This window comes from Magnolia sinica, chromosome 7 (genome assembly GCF_029962835.1).
Source record: "Magnolia sinica isolate HGM2019 chromosome 7, MsV1, whole genome shotgun sequence".
Taxonomy (NCBI): domain Eukaryota; kingdom Viridiplantae; phylum Streptophyta; class Magnoliopsida; order Magnoliales; family Magnoliaceae; genus Magnolia; species Magnolia sinica.
The window spans coordinates 8514806-8535505 of NC_080579.1; the positions used below are offsets into that span (position 1 = coordinate 8514806).

A 20700-nucleotide genomic window follows, 5' to 3' on the forward strand; every position below is an offset into this window, starting at 1 on the left:
TACCACTGTCTCAACAATGGCTACTCCAATGTTTTGGTTGAATCTAATTCGAAGCTCGTGGTGGATTGGCTTAATGGAGTTTCAGTTCCAACCTTGAAATGGAAATATTGGATCACTAGGATATAGATAGCTGAATGTCACAACCATTTTAGATTCGTCCACACTTGGAGAGAAGGAAATGCCCCGGCTGATTGGATGGCCCGCCAAGGGAGCACTCTCCAATCCTCTTTATTTTTTTCCCTTCCTACTCAGCTCCCTGCGCAGATTAGAGGGCTTCTCTTCTTGGACAAACTCGGGTTGGGAGCGATCAGGCACTCAATGTAGCTATGGGCCTATTTGCCCATCTTTCCAGTTTTCCCTTTTCCCCTTTCTTCCTTTGCACTTCTTATGATAGGCTTTCCCCTTTCTTCCTTTGCGCTTCTTACGATAGGCTTCCCCCAGGTCTTTTTCTCTGGGGGCAGCCCAAATGTAAATCGGGATGTATATCCGTTCATGGAACGATATTTATCTTCTTCTTCTTCTTCTTCTTCTTCTTCTTTTTTTCTTTTTTTTAAAGTAGATAAATTTAACTTTAGTTGAATTAGGATTCTCTCTCTCACATTTCCTTTCTTAGGATGGAGAACCAGCTGAGAAAGAGAGATTTGAGAGAGACATAAAGGCATCCTCTCTCTCAAATTCGAATTTGATTTTTTTATTTTTATTTTTTTCAAATTGTACAACATAGGAGTCCATTCCTTTCAAGAAGTTATCCTCCTTTTATTTCCCTGAGAAAACTTTCATACTCTGCCAGATGAGTGTCATGGATGATACTCCTGCACTAAAAAATTAGTTACAAATTGTATACGTGGCATATAAGTAGCTTTTATTAAACTGTCTGAATTATATGTCTCAATTTATATGCATCCCATGCATATTTAAATCTGACTACAGGATAGGTGGACATTTACTGGACAGTTAAAATTTTAGATATGAACACTTATTAATATGATTACAGGATAGGTGCACAATTATTGGACGGTTAAAATTTTAAATTTCTATTGGCTTTATTTCGATTTTTTTTTTTTTTAAAAAAAGGTGTCTATCAATCAGAAGTTAAATCGTTCAACCGGCCAATCTGATATTCGGACTATGGCTCACCGACAATTAATCGGCTTAACTTGAGTTAACCGTATGACTGCCTGACTATCATGCAGCTCCCCTTTTCTATGTTCCATTTCTATTTATTTTCTCTACTAGAGAAGATAAGATATCAGAGAGAGAGTTCGAGAGAGTTCGAGAGTTCCAGAGAGAGAGACTTTTCTATGGTCCAATTTTATTTATTCTACTAGAGACGATAAGATATCAGAGAGAGAGAGAGAGAGAGAGAGAGAGAGAGAGCAATGGATTACTCCTCGATGCTTCCATGGACTTTGATAGTGTTGGCATGCATTCATGTTCTCTTACTTGTAAGAAAGAGAGTATCTTCAAAAGGCAAGCTCCCACCAGGTCCCTTCCCACTTCCCATTGTAGGAAACCTCCTCAAACTCAGCAGCAAAGCCAACGAGTCATTCGCTCAGCTCGCCAAGACATATGGCCCACTAATGACACTTAAGCTTGGCTCCGTAACTACAATTGTGGTTTCATCATCGATCATGGCCAAAGAGGTCCTTCAGAAGAATGCTCAATCCTTCGCCGGTCGAACTACTCCTGCTGCCTTCGATGGAGTTAGATCCTACAGGTCATCCTCTATCGCAGGGCCACCGCCGACCACGCATTGGAAAAAGATACGGACGATATGCAACACACAAATGTTCACATCGGCAAGGCTAACAGCCAACCAAGGCCTTCGACGCAATAAAGTACAAGATCTAGTATCTTACGTACATGAGCATAGCCTAGCAGGACAACCGGTCGATATTGGCCAAGCCACCTTCACAGCTTCGCTCAACTTGATATATAATACTGTCTTCTCTGTTGATTTGGTTGATCCCAATTCCGATTCTGCACAAGAATTCAAGGATATAGTGTGGGAAATTATGAAAGAAAGTGGAAGCCCGAATCTTTCAGATTTTTTCCCAGTTCTAAGGCCGATCGATCCACAAAGCATCAGACGTCGCACGACTGCTTATGTAAATAAATTATTTACGATCTTCGACCGAATGATTGCCGAACGAAGATTATCTAGATCTACCTCATCTGATTTTCATAGAAGAAATGACTTCCTCGATGTCCTTCTCGATCAGGAGGATGACGTCGAATTTGCCAACCATGATATGAAGCCGTTGCTTTTGGTACTCTCTCACTTCCTTTGATTTAAGTCCAGAGTTACTCTTTCCCTTCCTCTGCACTTTTTTTTTAATTTGTCAGAACATGGAAAAGTATGTGACTCGACTCGACTCTGAATCTTAGGCGAGTATATCCGTAGTTTTTATCAGTACTATTTAGTGTATCAAACTTGTAAATAACATATAAATAACGTGGGGATCGCAACCAGATCGAATTTCTCTCCATTTTCTGCAAAATCTGGTCCAGTGGAGTCAATTCAGATGAGTCTATTTGATTTTATATAGAGAGACAGGAATGCTCACCTGCGCACCTTCTTATGTGAGCACCCGTGTGTGCGCCTTTGCACACTTGTCATAGGTATAGAATCTGAACAGTCTACGTGATGTGATGCGGCATCCCTTGAAACCTCCCGAGCCCAAATTTCAGCCTGATCCAAAACTCTAGTGGGCCATGGCAAAAGGAAACAATTTCATCCCCTTAATTTGCATTTCTCTTTGTTATGGCCCACTGGATTTTTTGATCAGGCCGAAAATTGGGCCATTAGGGGTGTTTGGGGCAAGGGATTGGTTGGTATTAAGTGGGATAAAATTTCTCTGTTTTATTTATTTATTTATTTTTCAATAAATGCACTTATTCATCAAATGTCTCCTAATGCGATGGGAGTGAGCCTATTCACTCGGATGTTTGGGTTATCTTGGAGATATGTCTTAAATACTTGTTTTGATTCCATGCACCCTTTTTTTTTTTTGGTTAAATGTGTAAAATAACTAACAATCTCGAAGACCATGTTTGAAAACCCATGCTAGGAAGCAAGGTGGGGGCCATTTTGATGTTCGTGAAGAATCCACCCGTTCCATCTGTTTTGGGAGATCATTTTATGACATGGTACCAAAAGGCAGGCGGATCAAAACTCAAGTAGGCCATCTGTTCTGCGAAAGAAATTCCTACGGTTGAAATCGTCCAAAGGTCCACCTTGATGTTTATATGCCATACCAACCGTTTATGAGTTCATTCCTGTGGGGATGAACTGACAAAATAAAAAACCTTTGCGTGATACAAAACTTTTGAAGCCATCTATTTCAACGGTGGTCACTCAATCCCCACTGTTTTCTCTCGTGTGGCCCACTTGAGTTTTGGATCTACCTCATTTTTTGTCGCATGCTTTAAAATGATCCTGTGGATGGACTAGTGGATTACTCACAAACATCAAGGTGAGCCCCACCTCCCTTCCCAGCGTAAGAACTTCCTGATTGCTAAAAGCCCTCCTTACCACATTTGTACCAGCGCAGAACCTTATCTTTCCTTTGTGAAATGGATAAGACCACCCAGGGGTTGGGTGAAGTTGAATATAGGGTAACTGACGCAGGGGAGGATGTGAGGTCGAGCACCATCTTCCTCAAGAGGATAACTATTCCGAATTCACGGAACTTCTCTGGACTCCTCACAGAGACTTCTCAAATCCACGAGGAAAGAAAGTAGGAAATAGAAAGAAATTCTAATAAAATCGAATTTGATTAATGAATGAATAAAAATGAGTTCACAACCCTTTAAATAGGGGTACCAAGCAATGGGAAAGGAATCAGAATCAAACTACAACTAAAACTCCTAGAATTCACAACTTACTATAAATAGTAAACTTACTATTTATAGACGGTCGTGATGTCTACTAGTGCGCAAGGTTTTCGGCCAAAAATAGTACGTGTCCTATTTGGCTTCACCAAACCGTTCTCCTAAATATTCTAAGCTCTTTTCACGTTGGGCGCAACTCCTAAAGCCTGACAGATGAAGAGTTATAATCAAACTAAAACTTACTATTTATAGTAAAAATGAAATTAAAACAGGGAAACGACCGTCGATTCAGGAGTTTTTCGCAATTCTGGGCTGCATAACCCGGCATAGTGGGGTTGGTTGGCTAAAGTAGATCGTTCTACCCCAAAATCATATATTATACGTCAGGTAACTCATTCCGGATTACGAGATACGCCCGATCTAAGGTCTGACAATCCGGATCACTTCTGTGGTCGACCAGGCCTTTTCTAATCCATATTGGCCATGAAACTGTCTACGACCCGCTCTACATCAGTCATGAAGCTGCAATTTTTCAAATTAAAATACAGTTTATTTTTAGTGAGCACTTGAAGGACTTTCTTGAGGTATTCCATATGGGTGGTTTTGTCTTGACTGTATATCAAAATATCATCGAAATAAACCACAACGAACTGCCTAATGAAAGGTTTCAGAACTTGGTTCATCAATCTCATAAATGTGCTAAGCGCATTCGAAAGACCGAAGGGTATGACTATCCATTCGTATAATCCTTCCTTGGTCTTAAAGGCCGTTTTCCACTCATCACTCAGCCGCATTCAAATTTGATGGTAGCTGCTCCTTAGGTCCAATTTAGAGAATATTTTTGTACCCTCTAGCATGTTTAGCATATCGTCCAACCGTGGTATAGGAAACCTATATTTTATGGTGATTTTGTTGATGGCTCGGCTATCGACACACATGCACCAGCTCCCATCTTTCTTTGAAGCTAATAGAGCTGGTACAGCACATGGACTCATGCTTTCTCGAATAAGACCTTTACGGATTAATTCCTCTACTTGTCCCTACAGAATCTCACACTCATTCAGACTCATTCGATAATGAGGCCGATTAGGTAAACTAGACCCAGGGACAAAGTCGATATGATGTTAGATATCCCACATAGGGAGTAACCCATCAAGAAGATCATCGGGCCAGATTTCTTTGAATTCATATAGCAGGGGCCTTAGTCTTTCAGGGATAATGGTAGGCTCGAGTTCTTCCCCTTTTACAATTAATGCATAAGTGGATTCTTCCACGAAGTCCCGTATGGTTAAGAGAAAACAGCCCTCCACTTTAGAAGTTTCAGGTGGTCCCTCTAGATCCGTAGGGGCCAATATGGTCTTCCGGCCATCCTTGACGAAGATATATATATGTTATCTCGCCCTTTATGAGTAACGTCATGGTCAGATTGTCAGGGCCAACCGAGTAGTATGTGACATGCTTCCATGTCAACCACATCGCATACTACTTCATCCTTATAATGTTTGCCAATTGAAAAGGATATGGTACACCGTTCAGTTACCTTTGTTTCGCTGACCTTCTTAATCCAACCGATTATATATGGAGAGGGATGATGCTCCATTTTCAATTACAATTTTTTCATCATGACCTTGGAAACGATGTTCTCGCTGCTCCCACTGTCAATGATCACGTTATAAACCTTTCGATTCACCGTACACCTAATGCGGAAGATATTATGCCGCTATGGATGCACTTTTTTCTTGGCGCATATAATAGTCGCCTCACGACGAGCGACTCACTGTGATCTTGTTAAACCTAACCTGACTCGTCTGCCTTGTCCTCGGTAGTATGCTCCTTTTCTTCAATATTTAGATCTTCATAAGCGTTATCAGCACTACCATCATTGATGGCGAGGTTTACCACTTATCGCTGGGGACAAGTATTTGATAGGTGGCCCGGTTGGCCACAATGATAGCAATTATCGAGCCTTGGCCGAGCATATGGGTTTGGGATTCTACTTGGACTAGCAATAGTCGATATGCCCCCTTTGGGGTCTAGATTGCCCGCTTCCCTAATCTCGGTTCTCAGACGTAGGAGGTTGAGCACGTGCTCCTACGAGCTCCTTCCACTTGAGCTGTACAGTTCCCTGGGGCGGACCTACCATAGGAATCCTTGCAGTAGGATAGGTCTGTGTGTTAGGACGTTCAAGTTGCACTTCTGCCCGAGTAGCCAACTTGATCGCGGCATTCATCGTCCAGACGGACTGCATCTGGACCTGATCCTGGATAGTTATACACAATCCACCGTTGAATCGACCAAATCGTTACGCGCCGCTGGGCGGTAAAATTCTTCTGCGTATTTTCTCACCGACCGACTACCCTATCGACAATTTTGGTATTGTTGGAATAATACCTGATCGTAATCGCTAGGGAGGAATCGGGCACGTAGTATCTGCTTCATCCGCTGTCAGGTGCGGATTGATGCTTTCATTTGCCTTGTTCGCGCGAGTTGCAGTTGTTGCCACCAAGCTAAAGCTCCTCCTTTCAACTTGTAGGCCACAAGCTTGACCTTTTTTACTTCAGGGATGTCCATATAGTCGAAAAATCGCTCAACTTCAGAAAGTCAATCGAGGAAATCTTCAATGTGTAGTTGGTCATTGAAGCTAGGAATATCAACCCTCATCTTGAATTCTCAATCCGTTCGATCTACTCAATCGCCGCCATGTCTGGGGTGTTGGAAGATGATGTCGTCGATTTCCTCCTCACTGGAGCCCCCTTCCTTAGGAATGACCCTTGGATGCACTGTCATTACTATCCTATGATCAGGGCGATTACGAGTTTCAGCAATTAGCGGTGGAGGATTACCATCAGGATCACGAAGTTGCTTTAGGTTTTCCACCAAGAGATCCGCTATGCGGTCGATAGAAGCCTGCAACTCTTGCATGGCTTGCTGATTCTCTCATTGCGCTACTTCGAAAGCTGCCGCCGTTAAAGGTAAATTCTCTGGAGCACCGCCCATGGGATTATTGCCTGACCCGTCGTTAGAAGCCATCAATCCGAGGAGAAACCTCGCTCTGATACCAAACTGACGCAGGGGAGAACGTGAGGTCGAGCACAGTCTTCCTCAAGAGGATAACTATTCCGAATCCACGGAACTTCTCTGGACTCCTCACAGAGACTTCTCGAATCCACGAGGAAAGAAAGCAGGAAATAGAAAGAAATTCTAATAAATTCGAATTTGATTAATGAATGAATAAAAATGAGTTCATAATCCTTTAAATAGGGGTACCAAGCAATGGGAAAAGAATCAGAATCAAACTACAACTAAAACTCCTAAAATTCACGACTTACTATAAATAGTAAACTTACTATTTATAGACGGTCGTGATATCTACTAGTGCGCAAGGTTTTCGGCCAAAAATAGTAAGTGTCCTATTTGGCTTCACCAAACCGTTCTCCTAAATATTCTAAGGTCTTTTCACGTTGGGTGCAACTCCTAAAGCCCGATGGATGAAGAGTTATAATCAAACTAAAACTTACTATTTATAGTAAAAATGAAATTAAAACAGGGAAACGACCGTTGATCCAGGGGTTTTTCGCAATTCTGGGCTGCATAACCTGGCGTAGCGGGGTTGGTTGGCTAAAGTAGATCGTTCTACCCCAAAATCATATATTTTACGTCAGGTAACTCATTCCGGATTACGAGATACGCTTGATCTAAGGTCCGACTCTAGATCACTTCTGTGGTCGACCAGGCCTTTTCTGATCCATATTGGCCATGAAACTGTCTACGACCCGCTCTACATCAGTAACCCGGGTCCTTCACGGAGTGGGGGTGTTTGTAGAGATGATAGGGGCGATTTCAAGTTTGCCTTCTCAAAAGGTAACGGTGTAAAATCGAGCTTTCTGGTGGAAGTGAAGGCAGTGATAGACGCGTCAATTTTTGTAAGGATATTGGATTTTCCATCGTCAAGGTGGAGAGCGACTCCCTAGCAGTGGTTGACCTCTTCTCCAAAGTAGGGAACATCCCATGGAACACATTCTATTGGAAAAATCAGTTCAACTCCATCTGGGCCACAGGTACAATTTCAATCAAACACATCCCTAGAGAGGCCAATAAGGTGGCAGATAGCCTAGCCTGCTGGGGCAGTTTTAATTAGCAAACCAAATTATTCCAGGCTGTCTCAGAACTCCCTCTCATCTACCACAGGGAGCTGGTCCTAGATAGGACGGGTTTAGGTGCGGTACGATTTTCTTAGTCTTTAAATCTGATTTTCCTTTGATATGATAGGAGGGCCCCCTTGGGGTGGGCCTCCCGAATGTGAATGACTTGTACAACTGGGGGAGAGGGTCCTTACTCTTGTCAAGGGTTCGAGTACCCATAGGTGGTGAAATTCCACCAGCGTGAGTGTGTGGGGTGTGTGTGCGTGTGTAAAAAAAAAAAAAAACGGGGGAGCTAGGTCTCAGGCCCTTTTTTTAGGCCTGAGCCTCTGCACGGATTGTAAGAATCTTTCTATGTCAATGAAATTTTGAGGAGTCTTTTGGAAATTTTAAAAAAAACCTAGCTTTACTATATATATATATATATATAGATGATTTTTCTTAGGAGGGATTGAAGTTCCATCCCACCTAATACCAGCTAATCCCTTGCGTTAAACGGTCCTTCAGACTTTCAAAGGGCGCCGCTGGAAAAGCTTTATATATCTCACATTCATCGATGGAGAAGGTCATCATAATGAGCCCCACTTACTAAAAAAACCGAAGCACCAAGGCACTATTAATTTTCAAATGCTTCAGTACCTTATCATTCCCGCTAATTGTTTTAACAGTATAATTCCTGGGTCGGTTTATATACTGGGTTTTTTTTTTTTTTTTTTGTAATTTTTTTTCCATTGGTAAAAAATCCATGCCATTTCAATCATCAGGATCTATTTATTGCTGGAAGTGAGACAAGCTCAACTACCGTAGAATGGGCCATGGCGGAGTTGCTCCGAAACCCAGATTGCATGGAGAAGGCTCGATTGGAACTCATGAAGACAATTGGCTCAGGAAAACAAGTGGAAGAGTCAGACACTGCCCATCTCCCATATCTACAAGCCATCGTGAAGGAGACCTTGCGTTTGCATCCACCAGTTCCACTCATTTTTCGCGAAACTACAACCGATGTGGAAATAAGTGGTTTTGCCATACCCAAGAACACTACGGTTATTGTGAATGTGTGGGCTATAGGGAGAGATCCCGACATTTGGAAAGACCCATCTTCCTTCTTGCCAGAAAGGTTCTTGGGCAGTGACATTGACTTCAAAGGTCAAGATTTCGAGTTTATACCGTTTGGATCAGGCCGGAGGATTTGCCCAGGCTTGCCACTTGCATTTAGGACTGTCCATCTAATGTTGGCCTCTCTTCTCCATTCGTTCAACTGGAAACTTCCCAATGGAATGATGCCATCCGATATGGACATGAGCTCTAAGTTCGGCATCACCATGCAATTAGCTTCCCCTCTTCGAGCTATCCCTATGTTAGATGGCTAACATTGCCTAGATTAGCAAGTCTTGTTTCATTTCTGTTTGTCACCACATTTGTGGTTAAGTACATGAAATTTGGACCATAAATCTTATAACCTTTTGTTCAACTTTGATTCTGCACCTTTGATTTGGGTTATATTTTCTTGTAGGCAGTGATTCTAAAGCCCTACAACTAGTAGGGAGCAACTTATATGATAGAGGGAATCTGTCATGCTGGTTTGATTATGTGTCCAATACAATGAGTTTCGTTGTTGAAGAGTAATTTAAAATGAAGTTTTACTAATTACGACCATTTTTTTTTTTCTTTTTTCTTTTTTTTTTTGAACAAAAGTGGCATTTGATCTATGCCTTTTTTTTCCAGATGCAACAAAAACACTGTACATGTTTTTCAGGCAGGGTCACAAGAGAAACCACGGATGCCTATCACATATCCCCTGCCACTCTAAAAGAAACCACAAAGAGCAATAGAGAAAGAACACCTCCCCATACCAACAGAAACCTCATCTTGAGCGCTCTTTTCTGATATTCCCCAGCCCCACCTTATCCAGGAAGCCACCGCGCCCCGCCCAAAAAAAAAAAATTGTGGGGTGAAACATCTGATAAGTCATTGAACATTACAGCCTCCTAGGACTTGCTTCCTAATTTTTCCAATGAGTCAGCTACGCCATTAGCTTCCTTGACGGTATGCTTGACTCTCACATCGGCCTTTTGAAGGAGCAACTACAGTCGGGCACTCTAGTACCACAGCTTCCTTGTTTGAATTTTAAATTACTCTCTTAGTTTTGAACGTTACTCGTATAGTTGCTTCCATGTTTGAATTTTATTAAGTATCAAGTCACGTAATTTCAAGACTTGATAGAGTCTTTGTGTTGATCCAGTCTACTCATATTGACTCAACTTTTCAGGTTTTTGACATATAGCACCATTCCCTTTTGCAATATGTTAAATGCATATAATTTTTCTTTTGATTATTTCTAAATAGCACCCCTTTTTGCCATTAGTTGGAAAACACCCAGCCATTTCTTTTTAGACAAAAAATAATCATAGCAAGATTAATAAACTTATATTTGTAAATGATGTTTTTGCTCTTATTATAAATAATTAATTCCCCAAATAGATAGGACTGACTTTTCAGACGTAGCTTTAATAAGGATGTCTCACATACAAAACAGTTGGCCCAGAAACACGTCTTCTAGGGCCTAAGGGTGTAATTAACATAGGTAGCGAATACCAAAACACTCAATCAACTTGAACCGAGTCACCGAGTGATTGCATTTTATAAGACAAAATCAAAGTGGGAAGGGTGAGTTTCAACCACTACCAGTTCCTGCTGGTAGTGGACTTTCAGGCTTGGAGTATTTTATGCAGGGAGGACATTGATGTTTATGTTTTTCTGCTCTGTTTTTCTGTTGGAATGGAGCAGAGAAGTCCTGCTGGTAGGGGACTTCTGGGTTTGGAGTATTTTCTGCAGGGAGGACATTGATGTTTATGTTTTTCTGCTCTGTTTTTCTGTTTTCCGTTTAGCCAATATGATAGGTGAGGCCCGACTATTTTTGTGTGGAGCCCACCGGAAAATCTAGCTTGTATATCGTCTGTTCTTTCTTAACAAAGATATAGGGGCATGGCCCTTCTTTTGAAAAATAAAAACCACTACCATCTCCAAGAGAGTCAAGCAACACTATAAACAAGCCACACAACTCATCCACAGTAATTATGTCAGTTTTTTATTTTCATAACTTGTAAATGCATAGTGTTATCTAAATATTCTTATCAATTTAATAATTAAATACCAAGCCAAGTTGAGTCAAGTCTTCAAGTTGATCCAACTCAATTGGAAACCAAGTCCAGTTGTGTTTTCAGGTTTTTGAACTATGAAGCAAAGTAGATTAGAGTCCTTTATCCTCAACCCTAAACCAACCTAACCCAACCCAAATGTATTCTTTAACATAAAAATAAAAATAAAATAAAATAAAAACTAACCAAATTGTATATATTCATCAAAATATATATCCTAGAACTTGGGGTGGGAGCCAAAAAAAGAACACCAACCTCACCCATCCCACACCCTAGAAAAACACAATCCCAACAAGCCCAAAATGAAATAAAGCTAACCAAGAAAATCACTAGTAATTATCCCTTTCTAATCGCTCCTGGCCTAGCATTGTATTCAATTTTATTTATTTATTTATTTATTTTTGCTAGTATAATAATAAAAAATTAAAAAAAAAAAAAAAAAAAAAAAAAAACTGATAACTACATTCCAGCTGTGAGTAGACTATACTGGCAAATTACAATTTGGGCAGGCCCGTTACTACAGAATAACCTCATGCTCAAAATCACAAATTCTCTAATTCAGAAAGAACGGGTTAGCATTGTAGTCAATTATTACCAACTTTAAGTTTGCTCAACCAATGTCCAGCCTATCTCAAATTAGGTTGAAGTTTTCCAACCCTAACCCAACCTGCGGACCATGGAACCTTACCTAACCTGACCTGAACTGGGGTTCGGGTTGACCCGAAACCAAGTTGCAGCCATGGCCTCTACACTACCTGTTGTAGAGCATTCCTTTCCAAGTGACAACTGAGCGTGTTCTTTTTCTTTTTTCTTTTTGGGAAAACCAGGTGGATAATCTCTACCTGGATGTATATTGCCAAAGGAAGCTTACAATATTTATTTTTGGGTGGGCTCCGAAACCAAACAAAAAAAACATCAGGCCACACCTATCATTTAGCAAGGACACTGCCCAAAAGGAAAAAACAAGAAAGAAAAGAGGAAACAGAAAGGAGAGGAAGGCCAGACTCAGCCAAACTCCAATAGACAGCCCCTCAGCTAGGACTGCAGCAAGGCAGGGGAAGAACAGATCACCCCTGCAAGGCATTAGCCAAACAGCCCCTGCAGACAACCAATCTCAATGCCATAAGCTGAAAACGGTCATGCAGCAGAAGTGGGGAGCCAAAACCTGATTCACATAGTTCGCCGCACTAACAGACATAAACTAGCTGAGCTAAAAGATCTGTCAAGCTCCGCAGATGCACGAGGAGCAGACAGAATCAAAAGCCAATGCACTCAGGCAGCTAGTAGACAGGCCCTCTGTTAGCGACTCTACAGAGCTGCCCAACCGAAATCGAGGCTAATTATCCTTAATATACCCTAAACCCGCCCAGTCAAGGAGGAGCTCTTCTCTGGGAACACGCGGGAGGACAGAATCTAGGGTATACTCCCCGTTCAGTTGGCTTTGGCTTCCCAGATGCGTCAGGCCATCAGCTACTCTATTGGCTTCCCTTGGGATGCGTGGGATGGAGAAAGTTGCTAAGCTTTGCATTGCTTCAATCTTTTTCTTGTAGTAAATGGTCCAGGGAGTAGGTCTTCCAACTGCGAGAAGGCCCACTGCTACCTCCGAGTCCCTTTCCACTTGGATTTTTTGAAGACCTTTCACCAGGCAGATTTTCATCCCATCTACCAAAGCTCTAACTTCAGCAAGGAAATTGGATCTAATACCGTAGCCTCTGGAGAAGGCAAAGAGAAGCTGGCCTTTGTCGTCTCTGCAAACTCCCCTGCTACCTGAGAGGCCTGGGTTGGCCCTAGAGGAGCCGTCCACATTTAGCTTGACCAAGTCCACCGTTGGCCTAGTCCATTTGATGATAGAAGGGGGGCAGATTAGGACTTCGGACGAGGCCTAGGATACTAATGGCGTGTTGGCTGCTGAGATCAACTGAGCATGTTCTGCAGGGCAACGCAACTGACGACTAGTCAAGGAAATCAGTTACATGAAAAAAGTAAACCCCACCAACAAGATCACCTAGCAAAAACAATGGAGCACTCTGCTCGTTAAGTGGGCCATGCTGACGGAATCAATGGAAAACTGATAGTTGGATTGAACAAATTCAGAACTCCTAGTCAACAGATCAGCTTGATTTTTTACTAGCATAATCCAAATGGTGATACCCACCGTTTTAATGGTATTGATTTCCTATATGAGTGACATTATCACAGAACATATGGATGGTAACAATTGCTTTCAATGCTAACCATCTACCCCCACTTGTTTTACCCTTGTTTTAGGAAGATTGTGCACTACCAAAGATTCGTGGGTCCACCATGATGCAAGTATAAAATCCTTTCCGTCCATCAGTTAAAAGACATCATTTTAGGACGAGATCCAAAAACTGAGGCCGATCCAAACTAAAGTGGGTGATAACACAGGAAACAGTGGGATGGGGAAGCCTACCATTGAAAGCTTCATGGGCCCAGATTGATGTTTATATTCCATCTGACCCATTCAAAGGCGACCCAAGCATAATAATATGAATATGAAAATTTTAAACTAATGCAAAATCTCATATGGGCCACACCGATTTTATTGAGAACTTTTAAACATCATTTAATCTTATTTCCTCAGTATGGCCACTATAATTTTGGATCTAACTAAATTCTTTTACTCCAGGGCCCACTCATGTAATGTTTATTTGCCATTTAACCTGTTGATTAGGTCATATAGACCTAGATGAAGGGAAACACAAATAACAGCTTTATCTAAAACTTTCGTGCCCCCATTAAGTTTTTAATTGGCGGGTGTTCAATCACCACTGTTTTCTCTGTGGTGTGGTCCACCTGAGATTTGGATGTCGGCTCATGCTCTAAAATGAACTGACAAAATGGATGAATAACATGGATAAAATACATACATTATGGTGGGGCTAGAGAGCACCATCCGGTAGCGCTTCCTAGCCGCACCTTCCGGTATCAAGTCCCAGCGAGTTGCTACAGACTGTGTCAGTATGCAATCCAGGATCAGTTATGCTGTCATAGCTTTTTGTTTACTCACGCACTCACACCACAACAGGAATTCACCACAATGGGTATTTGAACCCATGACCTTGTGTTGAAACTCTTATTAGTCTACCACCGACGCACGAGTAAGGACCGATTATACTGTCATAGATCGAGCCCTACTATACTACCAATTTTCCAAGCTGATTTTAGGGCATGACCCATACCAAAGAAAAAGTGGTGCTTGAATGCCTTCCATTAAACACTTCAGAGGGCCCAAAAGTTTTGGATCAAGTTTATATTTGTGTTTTCCCTTCTCCTGGGTTTGTGTGACCTAATTATCAATATGCTTGATGGCAAATAAATATAACAGTTGGCCCTAGGAAGTTTTTAATGGTGGGCATTCAATCACCACTATATTTCCTATGGTGTGGTCTGCCTCATTTCTAGGTTCATGTCCTAAAATGAGCCAACAAAATGAATGGACAACATGGACAAAATGCACACCATTGTGCAACACATAGAGGTACTGTTACTATGCAATCTGCATCCAACATAAATTGTGGAGTCATACCATAAGGATTTGTGATCCTACTCGGACTCGCTGTTGTGGGTACTGCACGTTAATGCCTAGATAGATCACTCTGTCCCGATTTGCACTTGTAGGAGGTTGAGGACACCCTCCTACTGATTCTCTTCCTTTGGCTAGCGTTGAATCCTGCATGAGACCTATTATGGGGGGGCATAGTTGAATGATAAGGCTAAGGACTCTTGCAAGGTGCATTTTCGCCCTACCTGCCAACTGAACCGCTTCATCCATAGTCCCAACCGGGTGCATCTAAAGTCGGTCTTGAATTGCCAATCGTAAATCGCCCATGAACCATATTAGTACTACCAAAAAAATAGGGCAACGCCGACGGCTAAAAACCGTCGGCAATGACCTTCCTTGATGGCTCTTTGGCATTTTTGACGGTTAAGGGCGATGGTTGGTGTTGTCGACCTTTTCGACGGTTAAGTACAACAGCTAAAACCATCGGCGTTTGTCAATAATTTTAAAAATAATAATGAAAATTACTTGCCTAATCAATGCACACATTAAGACAAGCCGTTTTTCAGATGGATCACAGCGATGGTTAATTATTTGGTTGTTTATCAGATTAGCTGTTCTATCAAACATCTTTATACACTCTGAATCACCTACAAATAAGTTTTGTAAATTTTACAGCCAGCAATTCAACAACGCAATGGAAGTTCCTAACTAAAATATAAATTAATCTATCAAGAAAAGCGAGAAACTGAATGAAGTTCAATAGAACCCTTGCACAAAAAGAAAAATGCAATATGAGTTTCTATTGACCAATGATACACTGATGTTTGTGTGACCAACCCCAACATCTTTGGCGTAATCCACTTCCAAAACACAACCTGTGAATATAACAATATGGCATGGAAACTAATTGAGAAACGAAACAACCTATGAAACAAATAGAAAAGTAAGCTAATAAAGTTTAAGGTGGATGATATTATCACCTGCTTAGGCATCTGATGTGATTTCATTTTTGCCTTCATCTCAATGTTGAATATTTGTAGGTGGTCTTGAATAGTTTCCTAAACTTGAGCTTCAAACAGAATGTCACAGTTCACTCGTCATATATGAGATGCAACAAAGAAGATGCTCACCACAACAAGCACAAAGAAACAGACACATTCAATAGCCAACGCCAAATAGCTGGGACAATCCTGAATAATGATATGACACATGCATTCCACGAAAAGCCATGACAACCATTTATCGAATGGGGATTGAACAAACTAGCTCCAAAATAAGGAATAGGCATGAATATACAAAATAAATGGCAGCAGGAAAAAAAAAAAAAAGATGGAACATTCATTTATGATTTGAATTATTTCCCAAGTAGTGAACTACTAATAGTCAAAGGACCAGCAGGGTACAAGAAAAACTAGAGTGGAGAGGCTGCTTGTGGGTAAAACGTAAGCCTATGTTGGCTTTCGTCGGTGAAAACAGAGCCATTGGTTGGCAATTGCAGGTGAAATCAAAGTTGGGCCTTAAGCAGCCACATTTTCACTTTCCTAATATAACCATGACCTTAATTTAAAAGGGATTCCCCCACATCCTTTGAATATAAGAACCTCAAAACTTAATTGTGGGGGCTAAAATATCTAACCACAACTAGTCTTTTATAGATCTAGATGCTGGTGGTTTTTCTTTGCTTCTCTACCTAGGTGTTTCCTTGTTCTGTGTGCATCGGGTGCTCCATGTGGAGAAAATTTTTTGTCAAAAGAACATACACTGCTCCTTCCATCCATGGCACACTCAGCAGGTGATGTATCAATCAGAGCCATCCATCCAGAGATCATAGTACTAAAACTTGGTGGGTCGACTCAACCATGTTGAGTCAACTTGGTTCAATGAGATTCCAAGCCAGGTTTCATGGAAACTCACTGGCCAGCCTGACTCAGTCATGACTTGATGAGTCGGGTCAATTCGGCTCAAAAACTCAACCGACTCTGTACAATTCAGCATGACTCAACCAGGCACTAGCCCAGTCAACCTTTTTTGCAGTCCAACATTCACAACTTCAGGTCCAACTCATGAACAGCCACCCTCACTTCATTTAGAAATTAGAACACAAACAGCTCACCAAAGCTACTTATTTCTTGTCCTTCAAATACATGAAAGAATATAATATGCACCAGGCAATCCCCTGATTCGCCTTTACTCGAATGAAACTAACATTTGACATGCATTTCATGAGCCTGGGATAGGTTGACTATGTAAACTGATTGTGTACTAAAGATTTTAACACATATTAGGGCCTTTATGCATCTCCCTTCCACATCAACTTGTACAAGGACCATAATCCACAAAATAAGTGAACAGTGAATTAACTAAACAAATTTATGAATCTGTTACCATTATAAAATCACAACTGCATGATGTCAAGAAGCATGAATTTCACCTGTCCAGCAAGTTTAAAACTGTGTCCGCATGTATTCCATTCCAATATATAAATTTGGTAAATGGCACCTGGAACAAGAAAATGTCAAGATTCAATCAGTAAAGAGACCACACTCTCAAGAGAGAAGAAAATTTCAGTTGCTGATAATTTCCATAGCAACAAATTAAACAACAGTACGATCATTTGAATATAGTGACACTACCAAATCAATGATAAAGTTGTGGAAAAAGTTTCACGCTGGCTGCCAACCTGATGCAACCTTTCTCCTTTGTAGGGGCCTAGGATTGGTAATGTGAGCACAAAACTCCCACAGCTGCTATGTAATAATCAATTAAATAGGCTGAGTAAAATCAACAAGCCAATGACAAAGGTATTCACTAGAAATCAGGGCTAAAAAAATAAAAAGATAAAAATTGGGTCTAACCAGGTATGCATTTTGGTTTCATGGCAGGCACTGTAATAAGGAGCCAATGAAGCTAGTTGTAACAGAGATGGCTTCAAAAAGAATGTTTGGTAATAGCCTTGTAGAACTATCAACAACTTCACAGATTTATTCCAGCTGGCATTTCAGGTTTATTTAAAAGAGGAGAGCAGGAGAGCCATTCTGGCTCTATCATTCTGAGAAGAAGCTTTCGTCATTTTCTTGCATGCAACAAGCGAATGACTTGGTTTTCTAATGAATTGGACAACACATTTTTTAAAGACTAATATGTTCTCCAAATGCACTCTTCCCGTGCTTCCATATTTGATGATGAGTGTTTCACATTTTTTAAAGACTAATATGTTCTCCAAATGCACTCTTCCTGTGCTTTCCATATTTGATGATGGGTGTTTGTTGTGCATATACAACTAAATCAGCAATATTTAATCCTCACCAGCATGCATTAGCATCAGTAGTTCTAGAGTGGTAATATATCAACTTAATTTCCATTCCTGGAAAGTCCAAAAAAGGCAGATTTAACGGAAAATTTCAGGCCAATAAATTAATGAACCTTGGTAGCTCATTTTAAGTTGTTTTTAAATGAACTGACAAGAACTTGGCAATCTGCGTATAGTTCCCAAACTTTGCAGATCATGCAATTTGCTTCATCCTTCATAAGCAGTTCTAATCTCACAACCATCCCATGCAGAAGACTGTGGCAGCTGCACTCTCGCATACTAGTGGTTGAGTTGACAATATTAATTGTGCTGTCAACAAGAAAGTCCAGGCTAGACCAGAGTAAAATGTCTTCTCCACTAGTAACAATAAACAGGCGCTTTTCTAAGCCCACATGCAGTCCTACAAGGGGTCATATACACCTTGTCAACTATGAAATCTGAACCATGCATAAGTTGTCTCCACCATGTAGATGGAGGGCATCCTAGTTACTAAAGTGCATGGAGTAGAAAGATAAATCCTCAAATCAGACTAGGAAATGAAAATAGAATAGTGAATGATAAGGAAATACTGGAATAGAAAGTGGGAAAAATGGCAAAAACATAGACAAAACTGGATATAATCCACCATATAGATGCAACTGAGGTCAAGGATTCATCAATCTGAAAGAGTATCCCAGGGAATAAATATCCATGCAACAGGTATGGGCAAAATTCAAGTAAATACTCACAATTTGCTGCAAGGATGTGGCAAAGACAGCTACGCAAGCACAAAGAAAACCCTTGGCATTCACTTTTACATCCGTTACCGTACAGACACCAACGCCTACAACAACTACAATCACAGCCATCTTCACTTCTCTTGAGTAACGTTTGCTATGAAGTATCCATTCCATTACACAAACCACCAGAATCATGCTCAGCTTTGAAATCTACATTGAAAATTCAATAATAACTACCATATTTGGCTGGGAAAAATGAAAATTCAAGGGAAGGTTAAAAGGTTGCCAAGGAATCCAGACCTGATAAAATCCGACAGAGTTGAGCATAAGGCTCAAGTTCATCCCAGTGATGGACATGTTAGCCACAATCGAGAACCATAGAAGCTCCCACAAAGGCACATGCTTCGATGCAGAATGACTGGTAGCATTTGAAACCAAACCAACCAAAGCAGTCACCGCGAAGTGGAATCCAGTTAAAGTCATGGCTGAAAAGACATGAACCCAGTTTAAATTTACAGAAAATGAACAAAAGAATGCACAGGAAAGGATTTAGAAGAAGTGTTATGCTTCCATTTGGAAAGGAATAGAAAGGCTGCAGAACAGATTCTAAGGGAGAAGATAACACCCATTTTTAGGTGAGAACATTCATACTGTGAGAACGCCTGATGGATGGCTTCTTGCAATGGAGAGATGCAACACATATGAAGGATGAAATTTAATGAAACGCCTGGGGTGATCTAGAAAGGTAATAAAGGTCAGGGAAGCAGAAGTGCTTCTTGCAATGGAGAGATGCAACACATATGAAGGGCAAGTTCACTGATCAAAGAAATCACAGGGTCCAAAATTGATGAAAACGACTTCTAGAACCTGTTTGGACTGAATGGTGGGGTCACCTGAAGCATGGAACCATCATTGGATATTAACTTCAGAACTTTAGGAGCCTGGAAATCAATAACAGAAAAAGCTTAAACTAATATATTAGTACTAATCTAACAAACAAACCACCTTCAACGCAGAACTGAACCTTGGTGGTAGAATTCCCCAGCAAACTGGTTTGAAAATCACCATTAAACACAGGCATTAACAGTATGCAGAATGTGTTCCCATCAAATGAGTCGATGGTTTTGTCATTAAGTGAAGAATCTTCCCTTGCTTCCAAGAGGAGCATCTGAGATTTGACAAGAACATCACTGTTGGACTTTCCATTTCTGGGTATCATCCACCAGATCTTGAATCTGAAAGACAGACAATCTGTATCCCTTATTGTGACCACATAAAGACCAAAGAAAACCTTAAGATGAGAAGGAAATAAATCTTCTAAATGCTGACTGTGTTTGTTGAAATGCACTACTAAAAGGACTTGTTTGAGTTGGAGTTGATCAAAAGCCTCCAAAGCCAGGCTTCTGCCCAAATACAGAAGATCCTGTTTCAAGGAAAAAAGGACTTTTAGTCAGACGCCAAAAGAATTACTGCATGTCACACAATAAATACCTTGAAGCCAATTCACACGGAAAAAAAATAAACATTCGACTGAATACTTTCCCTCCACATCTCGCAAATGGGCTTTTTCTAAAGAGATTGCTTCTTTCAGGCATTTCATCAAACAGGCAACAGGCATCGTCGAGCTGGACCATTGGATGTATCTAGAGAACATGCAATTCCATGCAACGAGATCAAACCCATCAATTTGCTTGAAGATGGAGACGTACGAATCTAGTATCAAACTTGAGAAAAGAAAAAGATATCCACTATAAAAATCGTAGGAATTGCGCATGAAAACTGTAGGAAGAGAAGTCACGAAAATTACATTTAAAAAAAGTAAATTAATCTTCCAAACCGTAGGAATTGTGCATGAAACAAAGAGAAAATCCATAAAAATCAACAGACCTTGGAGTATCCATCTATATGACGAGCTTTTCATACTCATGGAGAGATTCAAGAACAAGTCTCGCAAACTTGGATTAGGCCCAGAAATTACAGATAACACAAAACCATTGGGGTCGTTTGGCACCTT

At 40.8% G+C, this 20700-nt stretch overlaps 2 protein-coding genes across 4 annotated transcripts; one reads left to right on the forward strand and one right to left on the reverse strand.

Moving 5' to 3' along the window:
• The first annotated feature begins 1345 nt into the window (after positions 1-1345).
• LOC131250992 (geraniol 8-hydroxylase-like) lies at positions 1346-9593 on the forward strand. Its single transcript, XM_058251418.1, has 2 exons — positions 1346-2270; positions 8738-9593. The coding sequence occupies exons 1-2, from the start codon at positions 1380-1382 to the stop codon at positions 9341-9343; spliced, it is 1497 nt and encodes a 498-aa protein (XP_058107401.1). The 5' UTR covers positions 1346-1379; the 3' UTR covers positions 9344-9593.
• A 6069-nt stretch (positions 9594-15662) lies between these two features.
• On the reverse strand, positions 15663-20488 carry LOC131250993 (UDP-rhamnose/UDP-galactose transporter 3-like). 3 transcript variants are annotated; one of them, XM_058251420.1, is made up of 6 exons: positions 20038-20486; positions 19692-19921; positions 18987-19171; positions 18696-18896; positions 17089-17156; positions 15663-15726 (listed from the first exon to the last, which is right to left on the reverse strand). In XM_058251420.1, the coding sequence occupies exons 2-6, from the start codon at positions 19903-19905 to the stop codon at positions 15678-15680; spliced, it is 717 nt and encodes a 238-aa protein (XP_058107403.1). In that variant the 5' UTR covers positions 19906-19921; positions 20038-20486; the 3' UTR covers positions 15663-15677. The 3 variants fall into 3 exon arrangements, with proteins under 3 accessions (XP_058107403.1, XP_058107402.1, XP_058107404.1); XM_058251419.1 differs by having other exon boundaries at positions 15679-15847; positions 20038-20488; XM_058251421.1 differs by lacking the exons at positions 15663-15726; positions 17089-17156 and adding an exon at positions 18216-18367 and having other exon boundaries at positions 20038-20177.
• Between the last annotated feature and the right edge of the window lie 212 nt (positions 20489-20700).